Below are 26966 nucleotides of genomic sequence, written 5' to 3' on the forward strand. Positions count from 1 at the left end.
CAGTTGAACTCAGCCACTGTTAAAGACCTCGAGATGTGTTTAAAGACAGAGGAAAAAGCTAGTTAATACGCATTTTTTGTCAAGTTTTCACCTTCAAGTGAAAAATGAACTTTAAAGTGTTTGATATTTTACAATTCTTTTATTTAACAATTGTGTCAAACAGCTTTAGGCCTCAGAATCAGGCCAACGTTTTTCAGACAATCCTTTTCCAATGTTTTAATTTCTTCCATTTGCAATTTCTACTCTAATAAAAGACAAGTATGAGAGATACGGCCTTATAGATAAGCACCAGACACAACCAATGAACATTACAGCATTAAGCCCAGTTCAGACCAAAGATTTGCCTCGCAACGAGCTGGCCTGGACAATCTAAAACTGGACCTGGCGATTTGACATGTTGAATCTTTGGCGACTGCTTGCAATCAACGGCTCGCAACGTGCTGCGACTTCTCCCCCGCGACGTTCTAAAACCGTCTCGTTGCAAGTCGTTGCGAGGAGAATCTTTGGTCTGAACTGGGCTTTATTGTTAAAAAAAAAAAAAACTTTATTTGCGTTCTTTTTCAGATTTTTTTATGCAAAGTTGGGTTAACATGTGTGCTACATTTGGATGGAAAATCTGTCAGTAGATATACAAATGAAATGCCCAAATGGTCTGATAATTATAAACACAAATAAATACTAACAGAATAACACAGCAGGGCAGTCACACCTGTAGGCACTGGAGTCATTAAATAAAAAGCAAAACCGTGAACGAAAAAATACACTTTTTTTTTAATGATATTTTCAAACTGCAGAGTCATCTTCACAATGTGTTTCCCTGTCCACACACAGATTAAAGGTGCAGTCAGTGATTCTGGAGAACGCTTGTTGTCAAAATCAGTGAATATCTCCTCATGATCCACTGCCTGTCTGTACTGTGTTTGAAATCCAAAAAAATCCAGTGTTAATACACAGCCTAGGCTCTGTAAACTGGCATGTTGCTAGTGACAGTGTACGACTTAGTTTACATACTAGTTTACAGAGCCAAGCCTGCAAAAAAAATCCAGTGCTAATACATATCCTAGGCTCTGTAAACAGGTATGTAAAAAAAAAGTGTGCCTACTGTAGCTAGCAACATGCCTAAGGCTGTGTATTAACACTGGATGTTTCTTTTCAGCGCTACTTAAAGATAGCAGATGATGAGGAGATATTCACTGATTTTGACAAAAAACAAAAAATTGACATCAAGTGTTCTCCAGAATCACTGACTCCACCTTTAAAGAAAAACCTCCCCCCCCCACATACACACACACAGGCCGACAAGGTAAATGTTGCGTTTGCTGTCAATTGTAAATAGAGGTTTTTGAATTTGAATTGTTCGTTAGTAGTCTCAGAACTGGACGGCGCTGGCTGGGATGTCAAACTGTGACGGGTCAAACTGTTGTCCTCTGAACGGTGAGCCCTCTGCATCCCAACCCTTCTTCAGCATGTCATGGACTTTCTGTGGACACACACGGACACGGACACAGACACAGACACAGACACAGACACAGACACAGACACAGACACACACACACACACACACACACACACACACACACACACACACACACACACACACACACACACACACACACACACACACACACACACACACACACACACACACACACACACAGAGAGAAAATATGTGTTATTTTCTATTACTGTAAATTATGGTTTTGTATGTATCTTTATGTTGTTGTTTTTCCCCACAATTTTTTTACTATTTTCTTCTTTTTCTTTTACACTTGCACCATCTTTAGAACAGAAATGAAGTTATTACCTTTTTCTTTAAAAAAGGATAAATTATATTAAAAAAATATATATAAAAATTAAATAAAAAAATTTAAATAAGGTTCACGTCATGGCTCCCAGAACTTAATAAAGTCTTTTGTCCATGTTGTTGTTGTTGTTTGTCATACAGATTAAAGAAAGACAACAGTGCCATCTAGAGGAGAGTCAACGTACTGCAGCCAACGGCAACGATTTCAGACCCAAGTTATTTATGTGCATTGTAAAACTCTTTTACATTACATAGCAGTTTACGGAGCCTAGGCTGTGAGTGAACGTGTCATGTCTTGTGCTCTCACCATCTCATGGCTCTGAGGTTTTCTGAATTCCTTTAAGTATTTAAGTGTGCTGTTAAGTGTTTATTTGTTTTCTAACAGCCCTACTAGCTACGGTGGGCCCCTTTGTTTACACAGCAGTTTACAGAGCCTAGGCTGTGTGTGTGTGTGAACGTTTCTTGTTAATTGTGTTCTCACCATCTCATGACTGTGAGGTTTTCCGATTTCCTTTAAGTGTTTATTTGTTTTCTAACTTGATTTTTGGTTTACAGCACAGTTCAATATTTCTTATTTTTTCAACAGTATTATTTTGTTACAGAGAAGACAGAAATGTTATATCTTTGGTTATTTATTTATTTATTCATGTTCGAATCGATAGTTTTTGTATCGTTACAGCCCTACTAGCTACGGTGGGCAATCTTTGTTTACACACCAGTTTACAGAGCCTAGGCTGTGTGTGAACGTGTCATGTCTTGTGCTCTCACCATCTCGTGGCTCTGAGGTTTTCTGAATTCCTTTAAGTATTTAAGTGTGCTGTTAAGTGTTTATTTGTTTTCTAACAGCCCTACGGTGGGACCCTTCTTTGTTTACACACCAGTTTACAGAGCCTAGGCTGTGTGTGAACGTGTCATGTCTTGTGCTCTCACCATCTCGTGACTCTGAGGTTTTCCCGCCAGTTTCTGATGATAGTCGAAGGTCAGTCTGTCCAAAACGGCGTGCTCCTCCTCGTCGACCGTTGCCATGGAGCGCTCGCGGTTTATTTGGTTTATGTCGATTTCCTTTTCCCCTTTAAGAACGGCGCTCCACCAAACCTCTGAAGACTTACTCAGAGAAAGCTGGGAGGAAAATACAATAAGAAGGTGTGTATTATTATTATTATTATTATTATGATTATTATTATTTATTTTTTTTATTTTTTACAATGTATTTATTGCATTTTTTTTCCACAACACCCACAAATGGAACAGAATAAAACAAAAAAGAAAAATTACCAAAAAAGGAAAATCTACGTGTGTGTGTATGTGTGTGTGTGTGTGTGTGTGTGTGTGTGTCTGTCTGTGTATCTGTCTGTCCGTCCGTCCGTGTATCCTTCCGTCTGTCCGTGTCCGTCCATCCTTCCGTCTGTGTCTGTCTGTCTGTTTGTCTATCTGTCTGACTGTCTGTCTGTCTGTCTGTCTGTTTGTCTATGTGTCTGTCTGTCTATCCGTCTGTCTGTCTGTCTGTCTGTCTGTCTGTCTGTCTGTCTGTCTGTCTGTCTGTCTATGTGTCTATCTGTCTGTCTGTCTGTTTGTCTATGTGACTGTCTGTCTATCCGTTTGTTTGTTTGTCTGTCTGTCTGTCTGTTTGTCTATGTGTCTATCTGTCTGTCTGCCTGTTTGTCTATCTGTCTGTCTGCCTGTCTGTCTGTCTGTCTGTCTGTCTGTACTCACCACCACACAGTTGCCAGGCTCCAGACTCCATAGAGAGTTCTCTGTGTTGATCTTGTGGGTGAATTCTCCGTCCATCAGAACTTTCTCTTCAGCTCCTTCTCTCACACACACCTTCATACTGCCGCACTGCAGACTCACACTCACCTGGACAGACAGACAGACAGACAGACAGACAGACAGACAGACAGACAGACAGACAGACAGACAGACAGACAGACAGACAGACAGACAGACAGACACACAAAGTTTAGTTGCTTTATTCGTCCATTAACAAAAAGTACACATATACAAAGTACACTCACACTGGCTATATTGAAATGTGTCTTTTCACATTTCCTGCTTTATAGCGCTCTGTCTCCTGATTGGATAAAAGCGAGCGGGACACTCCAAATTTTATCTGGCAATTCCTGCAAAGCTGAATGACTGGGAGACCTGTGTTATGAACTGTGCATACTGTTTAAGATAGATAGATAGATAGATAGATAGATAGATAGATAGATAGATAGATAGATAGATAGATAGATAGATAGATAGATAGATAGATAGATAGAGACCTGTGTTATGAACTGTGCTTACTGTTTAAGTGACTGCTGCATGAATATAGAGAGATTTAACACTTATATAATCAAAATAAATATCACTTACATCTCATTTTATCAAATTGTTGACAGTGAATCATAATCAAATTGAATGGAGTCGTGAGGCCTTGTATGGTGAGTGAGTGAGTGAGTGAGTGAGTGAGTGAGTGAGTGAGTGAGTGAGTGAGTGAGTGAGTGAGTGAGTGAGTGAGTGACTGAGTGAGTGAGTGAGTGAGTGAGTGAGTGAGTGAGTGAGTGAGTGAGTGAGTGAGTGAGTGAGTGAGTGAGTGAGTGAGTGAGTGAGCGAGTGAGAGAGTGACTGACTGACTGACTGACTGACTGACTGACTGACTGACTGACTGACTGATGACTGAGTGTTTGTACCTGTTTCCCTTTGAGGACGGTCTTGGGCACAAAGACTCTGATCTCCAGGTCAGTGTAGTCCTGGGACCAGCTGTAGCGCTCCGTCACCGAGCCGTTATACGTGTCGGGGTCCAACTGGTGTCTGTCCTGAGGTCTGAAGCACAGCACAGTAACATATAACTATAAATACAGAAACACTCAAACACAAAAACAGTCAAACAAAGTGCTTTACATGATAAAAGAATAGCCGATGTTTGGGATATTCTTTTTTTTTTTTTTTTTTTAAGATATTTTTTGGGCATTTTAAATAATGCTTTATTGATAGTGTAGAGACAGAGTTGAAATGGGACAGAGAGGGGAGTGACATGCAGAGAACGACCGCGGGCTGGAATCGAACCCGGGTCCGCTGCTGGCCGAGGCCCATGGGGGGGGGGGACGCCCTACCAACTGAGCTAAGGGCGCCCTCTAGTTTGGGATATTTCTGAATTGAATAAATGTATTTTATGAATTGTCTTTTTTTGAATATGGAATTTGGTCAGTATAATAATCAAACTTATCAAGTACATACAGAATAAGTATTTTTCTCTTGATCATTTTCCAGGTCCAAACAAAACATTTCGCCAAAGAAAAATCAATGTTTTGTTCATGTTTTCAATGGATGAAGCCACAAAAATTTGGTCAGAAATTCTTTACAATGGCGCCCTTAGCTCAGTTGGTAGGGCGTCCCCCCCCCATGGGCCTCGGCCAGCAGCGGACCCGGGTTCGATTCCAGCCCGCGGTCGTTCTCTGCATGTCACTCCCCTCTCTCCCCATTTCAACTCTGTCTCTACACTATCAATAAAGCATAAAAAAATGCCAAAAAAAATATCTTAAAAAAAAATAAAAAATAAAATCTTTACAACAGAGCTATGCCCAAATACACGTACACAGTTTCTGGGTAATAAGGAGGAAAAAAATTTAATTCTCAACATTGCTGTAAATATGAGCTGCCTTCCTCCCAATGATTTATCCAGATTAAATAAAGCTTGGAAGTGGGATAAGTGTGAGTGCGCCCTAAAATAATTTTACTGACTTGGCTTGGCACTGGTTTAATTTATTTTATTTGTTTCATTGAAATGGATAAATTGTTTGTATTGATCAACTTGTTTGTTTTTCTTGTTTACTATGTCATTCTGATGTGCTGTAATCTGGACATTATTATAAGTAAGTAAGTAAGTAAGTAAGTAAGTAAGTAAGTAAGTAAGTAAGTAAGTAAGTAAGTAAGTAAGTAAGTAAGTAAGTAAGTAAGTAAGTAAGTAAGTAAGTAAGTAAGTAAGTAAGTAAGTAAGTAAGTAAGTAAGTAAGTAAGTAAGTAAGTAAGTAAGTAAGTAAGTAAGTAAGTAAGTAAGTAAGTTAGTAAGTAAGTAAGTAAGTAAGTAAGTAAGTAAGTAAGTAAGTAAGTAAGTAAGCAAGCAAGAAAGCAAATAATAAGTAAGTAAGTAAGTAAGTAAGTAAGTAAGTAAGTAAGTAAGTAAGTAAGTAAGTAAGTAAGTAAGTAAGTAAGTAAGTAAGTAAGTAAGTAAGTAAGTAAGTAAGTAAGCAAGCAAGCAAGCAAATAATAAGTAAGTAAGTAAGTAAGTAGGTAGGTAGGTAGGTAGGTAGGTAGGTAGGTAGGTAGGTAGGTAGGTAGGTAGGTAGGTAGGTAGGTAGGTAGGTAGGTAGGTAGGTAGGTAAGTAAGTAAGTAAGTAAGTAAGTAAGTAAGTAAGTAAGTAAGTAAGTAAGTAAGTAAGCAAGCAAGCAGCAGGCAGGCAGGCAGGCAGGCAGGCAGGCAGGCAGGCAGGCAGGTAGGTAGGTAGGTAGGTAGGTAGGTAGGTAAGTAAGTAAGTAAGTAAGTAAGTAAGTAAGTAAGTAAGTAAGTAAGTAAGTAAGTAAGTAAGCAAGCAAGCAAGCAAGTAAGTAAGTAAGTAAATAAATTAAATAAAGCCTTGAATGAACGTATAAACCCACCCCTCTGCTGGGTTGGGCCTGGCTGCAGCGGCTTCGTCTTGTTTTGGTTTCTGGTCGTCCTTTGGGCCGGCCCCCGCCTCTGATGTCACATCCTGTCCATCGTCAGTAGCGATAGAACTCTCCGTGTGTTCTGTTTCTACGGTTACTGTCTCCACTGTCTCCTCACACAGCTGCTCAGTGGCGATCTCCAGCTCCTGCAATACAGCAAAATGTTTTTTTTTTTAAAGATATTTTTTGGCATTTTTATGCTTTATTGATAGTGTAGAGAGAGAGTTGAAATGGGGCAGAGAGGGGAGTGACATGCAGAGGACGACCGCGGGCTGGAATCGAACCCGGGTCCGCTGCTGGCCGAGGCCCATGGGGGGGACGCCCTACCAACTGAGATAAGGGCGCCCCTGCAAAATGTATTTTAACTTAAAGACTATTAAAGGTAGAGTCAGTGATTCTGGAGAACGCTTGTTGTCAAGTGAATATCTCCTCATGATCCACTACGTGCTGTGTGTGTGTGTGTGTGTGTGTGTGTGTGTGTGTGTGTGTGTGTGTGTGTGTGCTGAAAAAAAAAATCCAGTGGTAAGTTAAACTGATATGTAAACAAAGGGGGCCACCGTAGCTAGCAACATGCTTGTAAACAGAGTCTAGGCTGTGTATTGAGTTAACACTGGATTTGATTTCCCCACACACACACACACACACACACACACACACACACACACACACACACACACACACACGCACTTTAAGTTGACTCTTACCTGAATGGCGGCTGGTACAGGTCGACTCTCGGCTCTCCTCTGCAGTTGGCTCATCTGTCTCTCTCTGTCGTTATCGGCAACTCGCTCAAACAGTTTGTACGTCTAATGGAGGGAGACAAGGGGCAAGGAGTTAATACCTTCACATTTATTATTTGTATAAAATTCAAAATTTTGCTATACTATATATATATTCCCTTTCCCTATCCATCTATTACTAATAAGATTTACTTGTAAACAGACTAGTATAAGCCTACTTTTTGTAGGTGCTTCAATCTATCTGTCTGTCTGTCTGTCTGCCCATCTATCTAATTGTTTAACTGTCTGTCTGTCTGTCTGTCTGTCTGTCTGTCTATCTATCTATCTGTCCGTCCGTCCGTCTGTCTACTAAACTACTAAATCCTGCAATAGGAGACCAGTACATTCTCCACAAGCACAGACATCTAGCTAACATATCAAACTACTATAACACCAATGCTGTATTATGTTACATTGAGTTGTCTGTTATTTCACCTTCCATAATTGGTATAAATTAGGTGGACAAAATACCATACACACGTCTATCTATCTATCTATCTATCTATCTATCTATCTATCTATCTATCTATCTATCTATCTATCTATCTATCTATCTATCTATCTATCTATCTATCTATCTGTCAAATAATAGACCCCTGTCAGAAGAGACTTGATAATTCTCCAAGACAACAGAAATGTAGACAATATAGCTAAATGCGTTTTGAATATTGCAGTTAATCAACACAGGAGCACAAACTGTCATTTGTATGGCTTAAATCCCTCCAATAACTCGCTCAAACTTCACCTTAAACACCATTTTCTCGGCCACGCCAGGTGGGAAGCCCAGCTTTTCGTTGGGAGGCGACAAGTGGCGATAGAAGTCAGTTTTCCGGTAGAGAAATCCGAAGTAAACCTGAAGAAAGTCTCCAATGTTTCCGACGTGCTGTAAGATCCCAAGCAGCGCGTGGTCGTACCTGTCCGTCATCTCCATGGGCGACGACATTTTAATTATTGTAGTTAATTTAACCTTCAAATTTGACCAAGAATAGCGAAATAAATAGCGTTTTAAGTCTGTAAATCTAAGTTATTATGCAGCTGTTTAACGTTCATCAACGTCTGTTGTCTTCTCCTTCCAGAGCTATGAAAACACGTCCGCTCCGAGGGATTTTCAACATAAGAGCACACGCTATATAAAAACGTAACGTGTGGCCGAAATAATCACACAAGAAAATTACAAACTATTTTGTTTCACATACTGTAACAGAAGCAATACGTATTTAATTAAATGTATGGTGAAATAGCCTTTCTCGGATTGTAAATTATTTTATTTTTCTGTCTCCGGTTGGTACAGCTCTCATAGTCGTCCGATGGAAACTGAGGGATAAACAGTCCGGTGTGAAACCAACGTTTTAAAACATGGCGGTGTCCTTGAGCTGCACGGGGAGCGCGAGGCTTCTAGTGAGTAAAATTAAGAATATTTAAACGTTTAATGCGATTGTTTGTATTCCTGTGGACACTGTATGTATCGGTGCTTTGGTTAATTCAGCTGTAGAGTTTGAGAGCGGATTTATTAAGACGCTAACCGTAAAATAGCTTGTCTGTGTGTTATCATAAATTTTGTGTCACAACCTAACCGATTTTTCACAATCTATGGTCACAACACATCGATAGACTTTAACCCAGTGAACTCTAGTGTGTACAATATTGACAAAATATGTTTTATTAAATGTAATTGACATAAATTATTTAAATAAAAATGCAATAATAAAATGTTCAGACATTTGACAGTCCCAGGCTTGCTCAGTTGGATCTCCAAAAGCATTTTACTCAAATCACCCGATGTGTTACTAATATTAAAAAATCCAAATGTCTGTAAGAATGAACACAATAGCTCATATATAACATAATATAATATATATATAATATTAATATAATTAATATGATATGTTTTTCCTGTGTTTTCCTCTACAGAGCGCTTTAACCCGGTCCGGCTCGTTATTCAGCTCGTCCACAAACAGAGCGCTGCACGTCACTGCAGTGTGTAGCAAGGTAAACACAAATACATCACAGTGGGGTGAAGTGAATATGTGGGATGGCTTTGTAGCAGGAGTTAAGACTTACCTTCAACATAATTCAGTTTGAAAATATATACAAAAACACATTTTCTATATAGATATTGGTATTAAAAATAGGTGATTCTGAGTGGGATATTCATTCATCTGATTGAATAAGGATATATTTTAGGGTTATGTCTATATAACTAAGTAACACTGTAGCCTATAGTAGGCTATGTGATTTTTTTTATGGCTTTGTAAATTCTAGATTAGTTTAGATTAATTATACAATATAAATACTAAAATTATTGCTTTCTTCCTTGATTTCCAGAACAAAGAAGGAGTTAAAACGTAACTCTTAGCACAAACATAATTCAGTTTAAAAAGTATGTACAATATATATTTTTTTTAAGATATTTGAATGAGGAAAAGTGATTTGAGTGGGATATTTGTTAATCTTATTGTATGATTGTATGGGAATATGTACTGATAGTGATAAGTGATCATTATTTTCTCTACGACAATTTCTGTTTTTCTTTTACATGTTCGAAATTTTAAAAAATCAATCAATTCTTTCTTTCCTCCCTGTGTTTCAGAACAAAGCGGCCCGAGCTCGCGTGGGGAAAGGAGACCGTCCTCTGACCTATGAGCAGGCGCTTCCACCTCATCAGATCGGACACCGCAAAGGATGGCTCTCACAGCACAGCAGTACGCACACACACACACACACTCTCTCAGCACAGCAGTACACACACACTCACACAGCACACCAGTACGCACACACACACACACACTCACAGCACACCAGTATGCACACACACACACTCTCATACACTCTCACACACTCTCACATAACCTCACACACTCACAGCACTCCAGTATGCACACACACACTCTCTCACACTCTCACACACACACTCTCAACACACCAGTATGCACACTCACACTCTCACAGCACACCAGTATGCACACACACACTCTCATACACTCTCATACACACTCACACTCTCATACACTCTCACACACACTCTCACATAACCTCACACACTCTCACAGCACACCAGTACGCACACACACACTCTCGCCTTTCTCGCCCACACAAACTCGCATACACAACCACAACATACTCAAATTGACGTCAAAATGAGTATGAGTAGGACGTTAGTATGTATTTTCCTACACAGCCTCTGTCTTAGTAAACCTCTCCTTCTGTCTCTCCCAGGTAACCTGAAGGGAGAAGAGAGCGCGGCCGATCGCACCATTGAAGACGTCTTCCTGAGGAGATTCATGTTCGGGACATTCCACGGTTGTCTTGCCAACGAGGTGGTGATTAAACGTCGTGGCAACGTGCTGGTGATCTGTGCCCTGATGCTGCAGAAGCTTCCGCCGCAGAAATTCTACTTCCTGATTGGATATTCAGAATCGCTGCTGTCGCACTTCTACAAATGTCCAGTGAAGTTAGAGCTACAAACACTGCAGGATAAGGCTGTGTACAAGTATTTGTGATAGGCCTACTACATGAACAAGTATGTGTGATGTGTGAAGTACTATGTTTAAAAGGAGAAGTAAGTGATATTTCTTTGTTAATATACATGTTAAATCTGTTGCTTTGAAATAAAATTGAATATCATGGGAATTATATATTTTTTTTTCTGTGATTTATTTCAAAAGTAAAATTTTCATATATTCTAGATTAATTTATACTACATCAAATTCAGAAGTTAAAACGCTGCAGGATAAGGCTGTGTACAAGTATGGGTTATAGGCCTACTACATGTACAAGTATGGGTTATAGGCCTACTACATGTACAAGTATGGGTTATAGGATACGAACAGTTTATTTTGGGGCAAGTTATTTTTCCTTGTATAGGCTTACAGGTGCACATCGAATACAATCGAATATCATGGGAAAGTTTTTTTTTTCTTTTTTTTTGTGAAAAGTAAAATGTTCATATTTATCTAGATTCATCTAAATTAGAGCTATATTCTCCCTTTTTCACATCAAATTAGGCTGGTTTTAAACACAGCAGGATAAAGCTCTGTACAAGTATTGATGATAGGCCTACGAACAGTTAATTTTGGGGAAAATTTCACCAAGTTAGATTTTTTGCTTTTGTATATAAAAACATTGCCATTGTTGTTTTGTTTTGAGCCGCTCAAACAAACTCATTAAAGAATTAATTAAAGGAAAAACAATGTGTCTAATGTGTGGAATTGAAGAAAAATCTTCTTTTTCTCTCTCCTGTGGCCCTAAAACTCTTCTGTACTTTTTAGTATGTAGTGTAGTAAAAAGAAAAAGTATGTGATTTGGAACGCAGGGAATGTGTCTTATGTGTGCCATTGAAACACTGCACATCCTGACATTGTCTTAACAAATATAAGTACAAGGAACTTTATCCATCCAGAAGTAATTTATTTTCCAGGTTGTTCCAAAATAATTAAATGCTTTTTGGCGAGTGTCAGCCCTAGACTATTGATTCTTCTACAACAAGATCATCCTTAAAGGAATACTTCACCCATACGGAACCAGCGTTCTATCATTATAAAATCACTATTATAATATAATGAATGAGGTTTTTCTTTCCTCAGTCTTCCCTCAGTCTTCCCTTGGCCCAGCTGTCCTGTTAATCCTAACCCTTACTGTGATGTCACAGTAAGGAAACTGTATGGTTAGACAGTGAGACCATAAAACACTCTTTCTGCCTTTTCTCAGGCTAAGATGATCCGATTTCAATTTTTTTTGCACATTTATACTAAATAGGATCTCCGAGTTCAATACACCTTCATATTCCAACCGGTGAAGTAGGCCTTTAACTTTTCTACTCCTACTTAAATACATAAAAAACCCACAAACAAATGTATTAAAATGCTTCTTTTGATTTTAATCAGTTTTTATCACAGTGCAAAAACATTCACATTATAAGAAAAGGCACGTGAGCCTCGTCAGTGCAAAACATAAGACAAAGTGGAGTCAGTGATTCTGGAGAACGCTTGTTGTCAAAAATCAGTGAATATCTCCTCATGATCCACTACCTGTCTGTACAGTGTGTGTGCTGAAAGAAAAATCAAGTGTCAATACACAGCCTAGGCTCTGTAAACTGGTACATAAACAAAGGGAATGTAAATAAAAAAGGGGCACCAACAATTATTCTACAGAATCACTGACTCCACCTTTAAAGCGTTTCATTAAAAATGTCACATGTGAAATTTCCCTTTAATGATCTTACAATTGGAAAAATATCCTAAAATGTATCACATCAATTTATTTAACTTCACCTTCCACTTTACAAACCCTCCTAACAAATATACAGCTCTGGAAAAAATGAAGAGACCAGTCTGGATTTTTTCTTAGATCTTCATCTCTACATTACTTATTGAAAAAGCTCTTAATGACAATATTCTTATTGTGAATTTGGTAGAAATGTTGTCAGTAGTTTATAATATAAAACCAAGATGTTCATTCTACTCAAACATATGCCTTTAAATAGTAAAACGAGAGACACTGAACATTTGCAGTGGTCTCTTAATTCTTTCCAGAGCTGTACGTTACAATTCATATTCTGGAATATTTATTAATAAACTAAAATCAAGATTTTAAAATGTTGAAAAAAAAAATCGGTAAATCTGAGGCACAAATTTGGTCGTCAAAATGTTTCCATTTGGTCTCCACTTATTTCATTATAAAAGTGCTGCATAGATAAATATATGAGAATGGTCATACGGCAGACAGACAGACAGACAGACAGACAGACAGGCAGACAGGCAGACAGACACACACACACAGGCAGACAGACAGACAGACAGACAGACAGACAATGGGCTCCATGGACAGACAGACAGACAGACAGACAGACAGACAGACAGACAGACAGACAATGGGCTCCAACCTCATTTTGACTGAAAGCAGACGTCCTCTAAGCTCCACTAATAGCTGCACTGTATCAGAGTGAAGGGATTGAATATTGAATATGTTTCTCTTGGGTGTTTCCCTTTGTAGACGGTCCCTGTGCTCTCGTCTCACAGCCCGCTGCACATAGAGAGACATTTTACTAGTGGAGCTTAGAGGACGTCTGCTTTCAGTCAAAATGAAGTTGGAGCCCATTGTCTGTCTGTCTGTCTGTCTGTCTGTCTGTCTGTCTGTCTGTCTGTCTGTCTGTCTGTCTGTCTGTCTGTCTGTCTGTCTGTCTGCCTGTCTGCCTGTCTGCCTGTCTGCCTGTCTGTCTGTCTGCCTTATGACCATAGCAAAAATGCATCGTTTGTGCACCATCTCTTCTCTACCATTGTGTCCTTGAGCAAGACACTTAACCCCAAACTGCTCCAGGGGCGCTGTACTATGGCTGACCCTGCGCTCTGACCCCCTCTGGAGTGTGGGAACTTGAGAGGGGATATGCGAAGAATGAATTTCAATATATCTTGTGTAAATTGACTAATAAAAATAACTTAACTTAACATAGGCTCTGGTACAGTAATAATCACATGTGCCTAGTAGCCTACTGATGATGCTTTGTGCTTTTGCGATCAGTAAAACGCTCAGATGGCCGTTTAGACCCTGTTACACTATAAAGAACAAAAAGTAAAAGTTAACATTGCAGTTTGTATTCAGAGACAATATGAACGGAGTGAGAGTTTAACTAAAGAAAATATATAAACAACTCTGGAAAGAATGAAGAGACCAGTCTAGAGTCTGGATTTTTCTTAACTTTTCATCTCTAGATTACTTAATGGAAATGCTCTTACTGTAATGACTGATTGGGGGAATTTGGTAGAAATGTTGTCAGTAGTTTATAGAATAAAACCAAAATGTTCATTCTACTCAAACATATGCCTATAAATAGTACAACGAGAGACACTGAACATTTGGAGTGGTGTCCTATTTTTTTTCCAGAGCTGTATATATATATATTTTTTTAAATTAAACTCTTCAAAGTGATTTATACGAGCACAGCTCAGAGAAAACTAAGATATTTGGCTCGTCATAGTCCGGAAAAAACACAAGTGTTTCTGATCAAAATAAAAGGAAAAGTTCCAAATTTCAAGGAAAAATATGCTTATTATCTTTTCTAGAGACTAGAGGAAGATAAATAGTCCAGAAAAATGTACCCAAAAACTAACAAAATGTCACGCGTTAAAGGTGCTACGAGGAACTTTTTAAATATTTCTGAAACAGTCTCATTTTTCCTCTGATGATCATAAATTACATGTAACAGCAAACGAGACCATCAGTGCCAAGAATGCTATCTCTATAAAGTTTTTCTTAATGCCTTTGTCATGGGTATACGGCTCACCCAGGAACAACAGCTGGCGTGGCAAAAACACTACTGCTATTGTCCAAAAATGGGCCACTAGAATGAACAAAAACGTAAAGTTCCTCGGTGTACCTTTAAGTTAGTACATTAACTTTAGAAGTGTTGATAATGAATACGAATAAGAAATAATAATAAAAAAAAAAAATTCCTTTTCCTTTTCAGTGGCTGTGTTCTATTCGAGTGTCCCAGTTAAACCATGACAGAGTGACAGTGAACCAGCAAGCACAATGCCACGACCCTGAAACTGAAACAGCTGAACACAAGGCAGCCATTTTATAATATTAAACACCTGAGTTTCTCCCTTTAAGATGCACGGCTTAACTTCACAGTAGGTTAACATGTTATGGCCAAGGTCTTAAAGCTATAGTGCATAACTTCTGTCGCCCCCCATGACGAAATTCCTTGAGTAATTACAACAACACTGTCGGTGCATCGCCATCAACATGAGGTAAAGCCTTCAGTGATGGCTCATGGATTTTATACCTTCTGCTGTACGTCCAGGTTTTTTTCTTCGCAGTAGAATCAACAACTGAAACATTTCTTGGGCTCTACTTGGGGATTTTTCTGAGCTCCTGCACCAGTGTCAGGGAGGGGGGTCGACACCAGTTTATAAACACTGCCATACTGAGAAATACAGAGAGAGTTTTGTGGAGCTGATAATAGGCTTAATCAACTTTGTGTCAACTCGTTTGGCGATAACTTAAATGTAAAAAACATTCATTTATATGTAAAAAGTTACGCACTATAGCTTAAAATCAAGCCTTTTCCCTTGTGTGTGTATGGCGTATCTAGATATGCTGTGTGTCTCTGCAGCTGTCCCCCTGACAGGACTGCAGTTTAATGAGCCGTTGGTTCATGGTTTGGAGAATTGCCGGATCTACTTTCTTGATGATGTTCTCCAGCTGATGAGGATCTGCACTCAGGTTATACACTTCTACAAACGACTGGGGACACAAGAAGGAGGAAAAGTAGTTCTTAATTATGTCGGATGTAAAAAGTTTTTTCGTATTGTTTGGGCAATTATTAGGCATAACATTTTCATCCTAGTGTTAATACAGGGCTTCCACTAATCAATTCTGTTTATTTATTTATTCTAAAGCACGCAGGTACATTTTTTAAACCGCAGTTATTTTGAAAATAGTATGCTATTGTACAAAACAAAAACATTTTTGGAACTTAATATTTAAATGTTTTAAATTGAGAAATTCATACTTTAAAATTATACATAATCTGTATTTTCCTTGAAAACCAAGTAAGTAGGCTCATAATGCCATTTTATTTTTTTTAAGTATCTACGAGGAACTTTTAAATATTTCTGAAACTGTCTAATTCTTCCTCTGATGATCATAAATGACATGTAACAGCAAACAAGAGCATCAGTGCAAAGAATGCTACTTTTATATAGTTTTTCTTAATGCCTTTGTCATGGGTATACGCTCACCCAGGAACAATTTCACCAAACCATGCAGAACTGTTGCCACCATGCTTAACCATTGTACATGTATGAATATCCTCAGTTCCTACCTCGCTGTCTGCAAACTCACAGTACTGCAGGTTTTGTTGTGAGTCCAGGGTCCTGACACAGGCGTAGGTGTTGTTGAAAGCGTCTTCACACACACAGTCTGGGAAACATTGCTGCAGGAAACATAAAGTATTCAGTTAAAAAGGAATGATTGATATTATGCATTTATCATCAGTTATTTTATTTTATTTTATTTTATTTTATTTTATTTTATTTTATTTTATTTTATTTTATTTTATTTTATTTTATTTTATTTTATTTTATTTTATTTTATTTTATTTTATTTTATTTTATTTTATTTTATTTTATTTTATTTTATTTTATTTTATTTTATTTTATTTTGAGGAAACCTACAGAGCAATGTTTAATGCATACAGTATTTATTTGCGTATTAACTGTGCTTTTCATGTGCACCTTTACAGCTACAATTTTCGGTCAATCAGTTGTTCAATTGCAATCCTTTAAAGAGTCTGTTTTAGGGGACTACAGATGAAAATGAGCTAATAGCTAACTCTGGTACATTTAATTAGCGGTGCATTGTCCCTGCTAAACAAACAAACAAACAGACAGACAGACAGACAGACAGACAGACAGATAGACAGATAGACAGATAGACAGATAGACAGATAGACAGATAGACAGATAGACAGATAGACAGATAGACAGATAGACAGATAGACAGATAGACAGATAGACAGATAGACAGATAGACAGATAGACAGATAGACAGATAGACAGATAGACAGATAGACAGATAGATAGATAGATAGATAGATAGATAGATGGACAGACAGACAGACAGACACTCACAGAGAGTCCTGGACCCAGTTTGGGGCAGGAGGGATCTGTAGTGAGATGTCCCTCTCCCGTGTATTCAACCAGGAAGAAGGGCCGAGCTGTGCCGTTACGCAAAGATGGCGCCTGAAATAAGATGGTTTATAGGATTTAGAATAATTTAATTTATAGAAAACAGTAAAAGAAAGACATTTAAAAAGGTGGAGTCAGCCATTCTGGAGAACTCTTGTTGTCAATTAATTTTTTCGTCATAATTGTTGAATATCTCCGCACTATCTGCTACCTGTCCGTATAGTAAAACAATCCAGTGGTAATACACAGCATAGGCTCTGTAAACGGGCATGTTGCTAGCTACACGGTGGGCCCCCGTTGTTAACATATCAGTTTACAGAGCCTAAGCTATGTATTATAACACTGGATTTTTTTCCAGCGCTAGTACGCTACAGGTAGTGTGGATCATGAGGAGATATTCACTGATTTTGAAGAATTTTTTATTTTTTTTTGTCAAAAAACGTTCTCCAGAATCACTGACTGCACCTTTAACAAAGCGAACAGACCATTTGAGCGAGGAATGACTGTCCGTCCACATTGACGTCGGAAAGGTCTATCCCAGATATGTCCATTATGGTGGGAGCAAGGTCTATGTTCAACACTGGAGCCTGGAGAGGTCACAACAAGAAGACAGGATGAAACATACAAGATTACAGCCACATTTATGCCTTTGTAGCAAAAATACAGGCAAAGACACAGGGGTGGGTGATATGGCAAAAATATTATATTATGATTTTTCTATGGCAGGATCAAGATTTAGATTTTTTAAATCACGATTCTTTAGTGTTTCATGTTGGTTAAGACAATTGTACAAGTTACCGGAATTTAGGGGTCCACAGTTTTGTTTACAAATATATGGTAGGCTTATTATGGTACGTTTGGTTCCAGGTTCCTCAAAATGATTGTTTTGATTCATAAAATATAAAAAATTCTGAGTGTGTGTGTGTGTGTGTGTGTGTGTGTGTGAGTGAGTGAGTGAGTGAGTGAGTGAGTGAGTGAGTGAGTGAGTGAGTGAGTGAGTGAGTGAGTGAGTGAGTGAGTGAGTGAGTGAGTGAGTGAGTGAGTGAGTGAGTGAGTGAGTGAGTGAGTGAGTGACTGACTGACTGACTGACTGACTGACTGACTGACTGACTGACTGACTGACTGACTGACTGACTGAGTGACTGACTGAGTGACTGAGTGACTGACTGAGTGACTGACTGACTGACTGACTGACTGACTGACTGACTGACTGACTGACTGAGTGACTGACTGAGTTACCTGCAGTGTCTGGTTTGGTTTAATCCCCGGCCCTCGGACCATCAGTGGAACTCTGATGTCAAATTCATACAGTTGTCTCTTGTCAATGGGCAGAGAGAACTGACCTGGAAAAGCAATGCTCGGGATTATAATGAGGAGGCAGCATGCACACATTAAACCACATCTAAATAGCTTCTGTGTTAATAATGGGGACCCTTCATGTCCAACTGCACAATTATACATGCATGCAATGATATTTTTCATCATGGTCATAAGCCTCTTCAACCACATTAAAACCCCATTGTTACAATATATAAGCAGACAATGAAAGACATAAAATGTGACATTTAAAAAAAAAATAATAATAATTTTCATCTTTGACAATTCATAAATCTTAAAGACCTACTTCACCGGCGGTGGAAATATGAAGGTGCATTGAACTCTGAGATCCCATGTAGTATAAATATGCAAACATTTTAGAAAACAATTAGTGTGACATCACACATGGTAAAATGTAGGGTTTAGGATTAACAGGACAGCTGGGCCAAGGGAAGACTGAGGGAAGAAAAACCTCATTCATTATATTATAATAGCGATTTTATAATGATAGAACGGCAGACCTGTGTGGTAGCCGTTGTCTGAGGTGTAGATAATGTAAGTGTTGTTCAGCTCTTTGATGCTGTCCAGTTTCTTCACCAGCAGCTCCACCATGTCGTCCACTGAGAGCAGAGTCTGCCACCTGCAGGACAGAACACACATTTAATTTTTTAAATTTTTTTTTAACCTTTATTTATACAGGTAAATCCCATTGAGACCGAAGACTCTTTCTCAAGGGAGACCTGTTTTCCTTTCCCACGTTACCATTCACACACACATTCATACACCGATAGCAGGCTAACTATCAACATTCACACAAGGCAAGGTGGGTGAAGTGTCTTGCCCAAGGACACAACAACCATGACACAGGTTGGCAGGGCGGGGATCGAACCTCCAACCCTTTGATCATCGGCCGACCCGCTCTACCACCTGAGCCACAGTCGCCCCTTACATTACATAATGCTTTGGTCAAATGCACAGACATAAGATCATTTTTTTTTGGCATTTTTCAAGTTTTATTTCTAGTTTGGAGAGACAGAGATAAAATGTTTCAGAGAGGGGAATGACATGCCGAGAACGACCCGGGCTGTATGGGGGGGGAGGGGGGGGGCACTCTAACCACTACACCACAAGCACTGCACCCCCAAGGTCAATGCTGGTTTTCAAATATAACCGTTTGAACTGTAGCATGCTTTTTAATTTTCTTATTTGTGAACTAATTTGAAATTTTTCCATATGTCTGAAATACATTTCCCCATTCATACGACAGCGTATGAGGTGCCGGTACATTGTAAGTAAAGTAAAATAATAATTATAGAGCCATAAGAGTAATAAAAAAAAGAGTTGTTAGGGTTAAAGGTTGTACATTTACAAGAAAAGAAAAAGATTGTTATTTTCATATATTGACCTTTTCCTGAAGGCGTTATCCAGGTAGGTGAGGGAGCTGTTGGTCATGGGGTTGACGGGTTGACGCAGCAGCCAGTGTTTGTCCTGAAAAAAAACAGACTTAATAATATTATCCTCAAGTCTCATTATAGTTGTCTTATTTTCTTTGAATTTTTATTGTTCCACACTGTTTAACTCTCCCAAAATGTTCCGAAAAAAAAAACAGTCAAATAAAATGTATTATTGCTAACAGGGACAAAGACTGCAAATTAGCTGAAGCTAGACGTCTTATATGCATCACATTTTCCCATTTTTTTGTGGCAATGTTGTATGTATTGTCCCTGTCAAATAAACATTAAAAAAAAAAAAAAAAAAAAAAAAAAAAACACATGGCCCTACATACCTTTCCTGGCTTGTCGAAGCTGCCGTCCCTAGGAGCTTTAACATCCTGGAAGTCTTTCTGATACTGCGGCGCTGCATCCCAGGGAGAGTGAGGCGCGGGCGGGGAGAGAAACAGGAAGAAGGGGTGCTGGGGACTGATGTTATCCAGGAACGTTAGGGAACGGTTAGTCTGGAAAGAGAGAGAGGGAAAAATATACTGTTAATGTACTACTACTTTAAATTCACTTTTTCTAATATGTATTCTTGATGTATTTTAATCTTGTATTTCGTGACCCTGTAAAGCACTTTGAGTGGCCCTGAATTAAGTCTGAATTGTGCTATAGAAATAAACTTGCCAAACTGACAACACTATACAGTGGTCTCCAGTCTCAATGGGATTTACCTGTCCACTATGACAAAATTACACAAAAATGTGAAAAATGCACACAATTTCTGACTTTTGATTATTATCATTATTCATCCATCTATCCATCCATCCAATATTGTACAGACATTAAGAATGGTATTTATTTAACAGGGCCTTTTTAACTGATAAAATTACGAAAAATTCTGCAGTTATTTACAGCGAGCAATGCAGGTGGAAAAAACAATGTTCAGCTCTTGTAAAAACTTTATTGATAGCCCAATAATAAGACGGCAAACCAGTGAGTCACATGACGAGGTGACGACCCTTCATGTGACTGAGAGAACGCTCTGTACATTTATATACGTCTGAAAGCAGCTGAGACAGACAGTTTTCGAGGTGAAGTCAGAATTCCTTCCTATAAAATCAGTCCATAAACGCTCCTATAGATGTTCTAATGTAATGGACAATACTGCCGATCACATGATGCTCAGTACAAGCCTATGTGTTTGGAATAGAGTGGGTTTTTTCTACTTACTAGGGCTTGAACAATATGGATTGTTTTGGGGGGGAGGAGGGGTATGTTAAGGAGTAAGACATTCTGATAACTGATGTATCGGCCGATTACGTTTTACATAAAATAATTAATAAATAGCTTTTTTTTTTTTATCCTTTAAATATATTTAAAAAAAACTTGTGACAAATATATGAATTGAAGGTAGAAAAATTGTACTGTGTAAGAATACTTTTTACTTCCAAAAATTGTTATATGCATTGGCAAAAAACTCTGGATCTGCCAACCTATCTTCTTTCTTCTTAACCTTTATTTATACAGGTATATCCCATTGAGACCGAAGACTCTTTTGCAAGGGAGACCTGTTTTCCTTTCCCACGTTACCATTCACACACACATTCATACACCGATAGCAGGCTAACTATCGACATTCACACGAGGCAAGGTAGGTTAAGTGTCTTGCCCAAGGACACAACAACCAGGACACAGGTGGCAGGGCGGGGATCGAACCTCCAACCCTTAGATCATCAGCCGACCAGCTCTACCAACTGAGCCACAGTCGCCCCTATCGCATACCGTTTGGTCGTGACGTACAGTACGTCATGTGCCGGCTTCTGACTACAACTGAAACTGGCGCACGACCTCAACGTCATCGTTCTCAGCCACTCCCTCTGTTCGCTGATTGCACAGGAAAAAAATGTATCCAGAGAAAGCCCACGAATATACCGCAGACCCAGACTGACTGACTACTGAAGGGAAATAAGAATTGAGCGGAAGTAGGTAGGCGGGCGGTGCCAGGCTAGAAGATTTTACTGTTTCAGCATACTTTTTACTTATAAAAAAATTGTTGTAATTTGTATTAAATGAAAGCATTTACATGTATGGAGTATTCTCAGATACAGGCTACAATGGTCGGGCTTTTCCTTTTTTTTGGCATTTTTTTTTTTTATGCTTTATTGATAGTGTAGAGACAGAGTTGAAAATGGGGCAGAGAGGGGAGTGACATGCAGAGAACGACCGCGGGCTGGAATCGAACCCGGGTCCGCTGCTGGCCGAGGCCCATGGGGGGGGACGCCATACCAACTGAGCTAAGGGCGCCCCCTGGTCGGGCTTTTCTACTTACTATGAGATCTGTGAGGTAATCCTTCTCATAACTGTCCCCGTGCTTTTCCTCTTTGCCGTTGACTGACAGTGTGTAGTTGTAGTACTGAGAGTTCCCCACCTGAAAACAAAGAAGAAAAACATTAAATATGAATTTCTTTGGAAAATATCTAGTGTGTGTATGTGTATGTGTGTGTGTGTGTGTGTGTGTGTGTGTGTGTGTGTGAGTGTGAGTGTGTGTGTGTGTGAGTGAGTGAGTTACATTACATGTCATTTAGCAGACGCTTTTTTCCAAAGCGACTGGAGCACACATTCATACACCGATAGCAGCAGCAGCTACCACGCAGGGTGCTGGCTAACTATCAGGAGACATTTTTAGGGTTCAGTGTCTCTTTGCTCAGGGACACTTGGACATGTGGCGGGGAGACGGGGGATCGAACCACCAACCCTGCAGTTGAGGTTCCACCCTATTCACCTCGCCACAGCCGCCCCCCCAGTGAGTGAGTGAGTGAGCGTGTGTGTGTGTGTGTGTGTGTGTGTGTGTGTGTGTGTGTGTGTGTGTGTGTGTGTGTGTGTGTGTGTGTGTGTGTGTGTGTGTGTGTGTGTGTGTGTGTGTGTGTGTGTGTGTGTGTGTCTCTCACCAGTGCATTCCAGTGGTCCCAGCCAGGTGGTACATGTCCGACGTCTCCGGCCTCTTTTCTACCGTACTGCAGAAAAAAAAGAAAAAAAAAATTAAATAAGGGTTGTTTACACTGCAACATTTTCAACATAATACACAGAAGTATTTTTACATTTCGGCTGATCGTTTACAGAGATTATAATAATAACAATAATAATAATAATAATAAGAAGAAGAAGAATTGATAGCATTTATATTGTGCTTTTTGGAGCTCTCTCAAAGACACTATACATCAAATAAAATAAAGAAAAAATAAAACAAAATACCAAAAATGAAATATATGGTTTGCAGTGGAGTAAAGTTGTGATACACGCAGAGGCAGCAGCAATACCACATCAGCGGAAACAGCTGTGTTGTCTGAATACATTTTGTGTGTGTAAACGGAACTGTCCATTTACACACACACACTTCAGTAGTCGTCGTTATTTTTAGCTGCTAGCATGACTAGAAACCTATGGACTGTTCTTATATTGATGAGTCAAATGTTAAAGGTTAAATGTAGACGTGTTAAAGGAAGTAGATTTGTCAGAGGGGGCGATAGGACAACTCCTCCCCAGTGTGGCCGAGGTGAGATATATCTGTTGTGTATCACACACACACACACACACACACACACACACACACACACACACACACACACACACACACACACACACACACAGTGGCTGAGGTGAGATATATCTGTTGTTGCAGTAAACAGTGTCATAAAGAAAGTACAGCACTTTTATCCGAACTGAAATATTCATAATAGCCTTTAAGAGGAATGCATTTAGAAAAAAGGCATTAAGAAAAACTATATAAAAATAGCATTCTTTGCACTGATGGTCTCTTTTGCTGTTACATGTAATTTATGATCATCAGAGGAAACATTAGACTGTTTCAGAAATATTTAAAAGTTCCTCGTAGCACCTTTAAAAAAAAAGGTACAGTGTGTAAAATCGGAATATTTAGCGGCATCTAGTGGTGAAAGTTCTAGATGTCAGCGCTCCCTTGCTAACCCCCCTGTGTTTTTTAGAATGTATACAAGCTTGAAAACTGCCTTAAAAATCCCTTTAACCAGATATACACAGCTCTGGAAAAAATTAAGAGACCAGTCTGGATTTTTCTTCAATCTTCATCTCTACATTACTTAATGGAAAATGCTCTTTAATGACAATATTTTTTACTGGGAATTTGGTAGAAATGTTGTCAGTAGTTTATAGTATAAAACCAAAATGTTCATTCTACTCAAACATATGTCTATAAACAGTCAAATGAGAGAAACTGAGCATTTGGAGTGGTCTCTTAATCTTTATCCAGAGCTGTATATTATAATATAATATAATTTCCAAACCTGGTTGAGATATTTCCCGGCGAAGAATGTCTGGTACTTCTGCTTGTTGAGGTAGATTGGGAAAGCTTCGGACTCGGGACCTTTCTGCCACGGGACACTGGAGCAGTTCCCGTCCAGTGAGTTATTTCTCACCTCGTGGTTATGAGGGTAACGGCCCGTTAAAATACTGCTCCGACTAGGACAGCACAGAGGCGTGACTGTGAACTGTTTTAGAATTAAGGAAATAGGGAAGAGAGAGAGAATGAGGGAAATGTCAGCAGAAATATGTTGAAATGTTGAAGTAGACAGACTTCAGTGTGTGTGTGTGTGAGTGAGTGAGTGAGTGAGTGAGTGTGTGTGTGTTAGAGAGAGAGAGAGCGTGTGTGTGTGCGTGTGTGTGTGTGAGAGTGTGTGTGTGTGAGTGTGTGTGAGTGAGTGAGTGTGTGTGAGAGAGAGTGTGTGTGTGTGTGTGAGTGAGTGAGTGTGAGAGTGTGTGTGAGTGTGTGTGTACACGAAAGCAATGTACAGAAGGATGTGCAAGGCAAGTTTCGACATTTTTAGCCTATGTGAAATCACAGGAGACAGCATAGAATGGTATGAAGATAGGATATGTAACAGTGTAGGCTACTTTAAGCAAGATACTATAGGCAAACATTTTGTTTTTTTTAAAGCAAGCCCTGGGCAATTTTTAGATTTTGTCTATTTATCTTCCATAACATGTCTTCTTTCATACTAGTATAAATCAAAAGGTCCAACATGTACAATTAAGATGTTTATTTGACTAAACCTTGTCTGTTTGCGTCTGTGTTTTTCTCCATGATCCACTACCTGTCTGTACTGTGTGTGTACTCTGTAAACTGGTATGTAAACAAAGGCGGGGCACCATAGATAGCCATCATGCCGGTTTACAGAGCCTAGGCTGTGTATCGTGAGGAGATATTCACTGATTTTTCGAATCAAAAAGTGATTTTTAGACAACAAGCGTTCTCCAGAATGACTGAGTATATACTCACAGCATTGACAAACGTTGCTCCGGCGGCTCCTATCAACTCTTTAGTTTTCTTCATAGGGGTCTGGGGAAAGAACGAACACACACACACACACACACACACACACACAGACGCAGACGCGCACACACACACACACACACACACACACACGCACACACGCAGACGCACACGCGCACACGCACACACGCGCACGTTTAAATTATGTTTTAAATGGACAAACATTTACTCTGTATTATAAACAATAAAATGATTTGGTTTACGAGCACAAACACAGACATTATAAAGTTCCTCCTCTGCGGACCAGAATGTAGCTGTAGAGTAGGCGGTGCATTAAAGTCACTATTTACATTTGAAATACATCTTTAAACCTGGTTTAGATAAAAATATGGCTCTATGTAAGTCAATAATTAAATATAGGCCATTTTATTTTTACTGTTTAAGTTCCTTAAATTTTTTTCCTGTTAAAAGGTGCACTATGCAGTTTCAGAGGAGGGGGATTTGGTTACTTTTGCAGAGCCTGCAGTTAGTTTACAAAACATTTTCTCTAGCCTACATGTAATTCTTGTTATTTAAGAATTATATCATCAAAACTAAATTGTTTGGAGGAACCTGGAACCAAACGTAAGATTAGAATATGTTTGTAAACCAAACTGTGGGCCCTGCTGCTGTAAACAACAACAGACAGTGAAACAGTAACTTTTCGGGAAGCTTTCTAACTTCCAACAGTGTTCCAGGGATCACGTTTTTCCTGTGAGGAAAGTTAGTTTACCCAGTTATGAGAATATATCTTAGAACATGTTTCACTTCTCTGACACACCCAAAGTTACACAGTGCATCTTTAACTTTTTAGTCCCAGCTCTTTTACTGTTTACATATTATATCTTATAGGCCTAATACAGACATTATACTAAAATAAATGTGTATTTTAAGGTAGGCGCTTAAAAAACAGTCTCCAAGTCACAAGTAACCTCACGTCGTTAACCATATCAATCCCCTTATCAATACAATGTATTAGTGACTTCCGTGAAGTTTAGCGGGACACACTCACCATTCCCCCCAGCTGAACGTCTTGATCGTCGGCTACAATGAGGATGATGTTGCTCGGTTTATCTCCCGGTCCCCCCAACGCCGACACACACCTGACGCAGCAGGTAAGCAAGAGTAGCGCGAGGAGGGGGTCTTTCTGAGCTCGCCACGGTCCAGCCATTATGACAAAATAATAGGTTACACACACACACACTCACTCACACACAGAGACAGAGAGAGACAGAGGGGTAGAGATTTAGCTAGGTTTGGTTTCAAGCTTTTTGAAAGAGGATGTGATGAGTGAATGAGCGTGTGTAGACTGGACACACAAACACACACACCATGGACCTATTATAAGACACACACAAACACACACACACTGGACGCACGAGCCTCTTGCCGTGTCAGTTTGAGGAAGTGAAGTCGCGTGGTCATATGATCAGTGGGAGGAGTGACAGAACTCAAGAGGACAAACTGTTCAAATATTTTTTACACAACTTCACCTTTTTACTGACTCTGAAAAAAAGATAGAAAATGTGTTTTATCAGGATACATTGTCCTTTTATATATTTTTTAATATATTTGTATTATTTTATTTTTATTTGTTTTAATATATTATCACATTTTTTATATAAGTATTTATTTATTACTATTTATTTTTATTATTTTTTTTTTATAATTCAGGCTTTTTTTTAAATTAACTTTAGTTTTTTTTTAACCTACTATATTCTCTTAGTTTTCTTATTTCCTGCTATATACTTGTATCTGTATTTTACTAGTAGCCTATTCTTTTTCTAAACATTTATTTATTGATTATTCATCTATTTTAAAGTAAGCATTTTTTTTTTACTCTTCAATTTTTTTTAGAACTATTGTAGGTTTTCTTTCAAGAAAAACAAAACTTAATCTCCATAGAAT

The 26966-nt window shown here is 38.9% G+C and overlaps 3 protein-coding genes across 6 annotated transcripts; 1 reads left to right on the forward strand and 2 right to left on the reverse strand.

Annotated features, from left to right (window-relative positions):
• Nucleotides 1–215: 215 nt before the first annotated feature.
• On the reverse strand, nucleotides 216–8336 carry nudcd3 (NudC domain containing 3). Its single transcript, XM_080046935.1, has 7 exons — nucleotides 8018–8336; nucleotides 7198–7299; nucleotides 6446–6639; nucleotides 4480–4612; nucleotides 3518–3661; nucleotides 2735–2923; nucleotides 216–1480 (listed from the first exon to the last, which is right to left on the reverse strand). Exons 1-7 carry the CDS (start codon nucleotides 8213–8215, stop codon nucleotides 1370–1372), a joined length of 1071 nt encoding a protein of 356 aa, XP_079903061.1. The 5' UTR covers nucleotides 8216–8336; the 3' UTR covers nucleotides 216–1369.
• A 273-nt stretch (nucleotides 8337–8609) lies between these two features.
• On the forward strand, nucleotides 8610–11405 carry mrps24 (mitochondrial ribosomal protein S24). Of its 4 annotated transcripts, none has more exons than XM_080046403.1 (5): nucleotides 8610–8670; nucleotides 9184–9261; nucleotides 9863–9974; nucleotides 10489–10805; nucleotides 11002–11405. In XM_080046403.1, the coding sequence occupies exons 1-4, from the start codon at nucleotides 8629–8631 to the stop codon at nucleotides 10770–10772; spliced, it is 516 nt and encodes a 171-aa protein (XP_079902529.1). In that variant the 5' UTR covers nucleotides 8610–8628; the 3' UTR covers nucleotides 10773–10805; nucleotides 11002–11405. The 4 variants fall into 4 exon arrangements, with proteins under 4 accessions (XP_079902529.1, XP_079902528.1, XP_079902527.1 ...); XM_080046402.1 differs by having other exon boundaries at nucleotides 11032–11405; XM_080046401.1 differs by having other exon boundaries at nucleotides 10489–10796; nucleotides 10830–11405.
• Nucleotides 11406–12199: 794 nt separating this feature from the next.
• Nucleotides 12200–26432, reverse strand: gnsb (glucosamine (N-acetyl)-6-sulfatase (Sanfilippo disease IIID), b). The gene is made up of 13 exons (XM_080046214.1): nucleotides 26071–26432; nucleotides 25026–25085; nucleotides 24034–24237; nucleotides 22663–22728; nucleotides 22044–22142; nucleotides 20065–20232; nucleotides 19684–19766; nucleotides 18800–18918; nucleotides 18201–18304; nucleotides 17447–17548; nucleotides 16905–17015; nucleotides 16097–16207; nucleotides 12200–15516 (listed from the first exon to the last, which is right to left on the reverse strand). The coding sequence occupies exons 1-13, from the start codon at nucleotides 26227–26229 to the stop codon at nucleotides 15361–15363; spliced, it is 1542 nt and encodes a 513-aa protein (XP_079902340.1). The 5' UTR covers nucleotides 26230–26432; the 3' UTR covers nucleotides 12200–15360.
• Nucleotides 26433–26966: the final 534 nt, after the last annotated feature.

Source organism: Ammodytes marinus (genome assembly GCF_949987685.1).
Source record: "Ammodytes marinus genome assembly, chromosome: 18".
Lineage (NCBI taxonomy): Eukaryota > Metazoa > Chordata > Actinopteri > Uranoscopiformes > Ammodytidae > Ammodytes > Ammodytes marinus.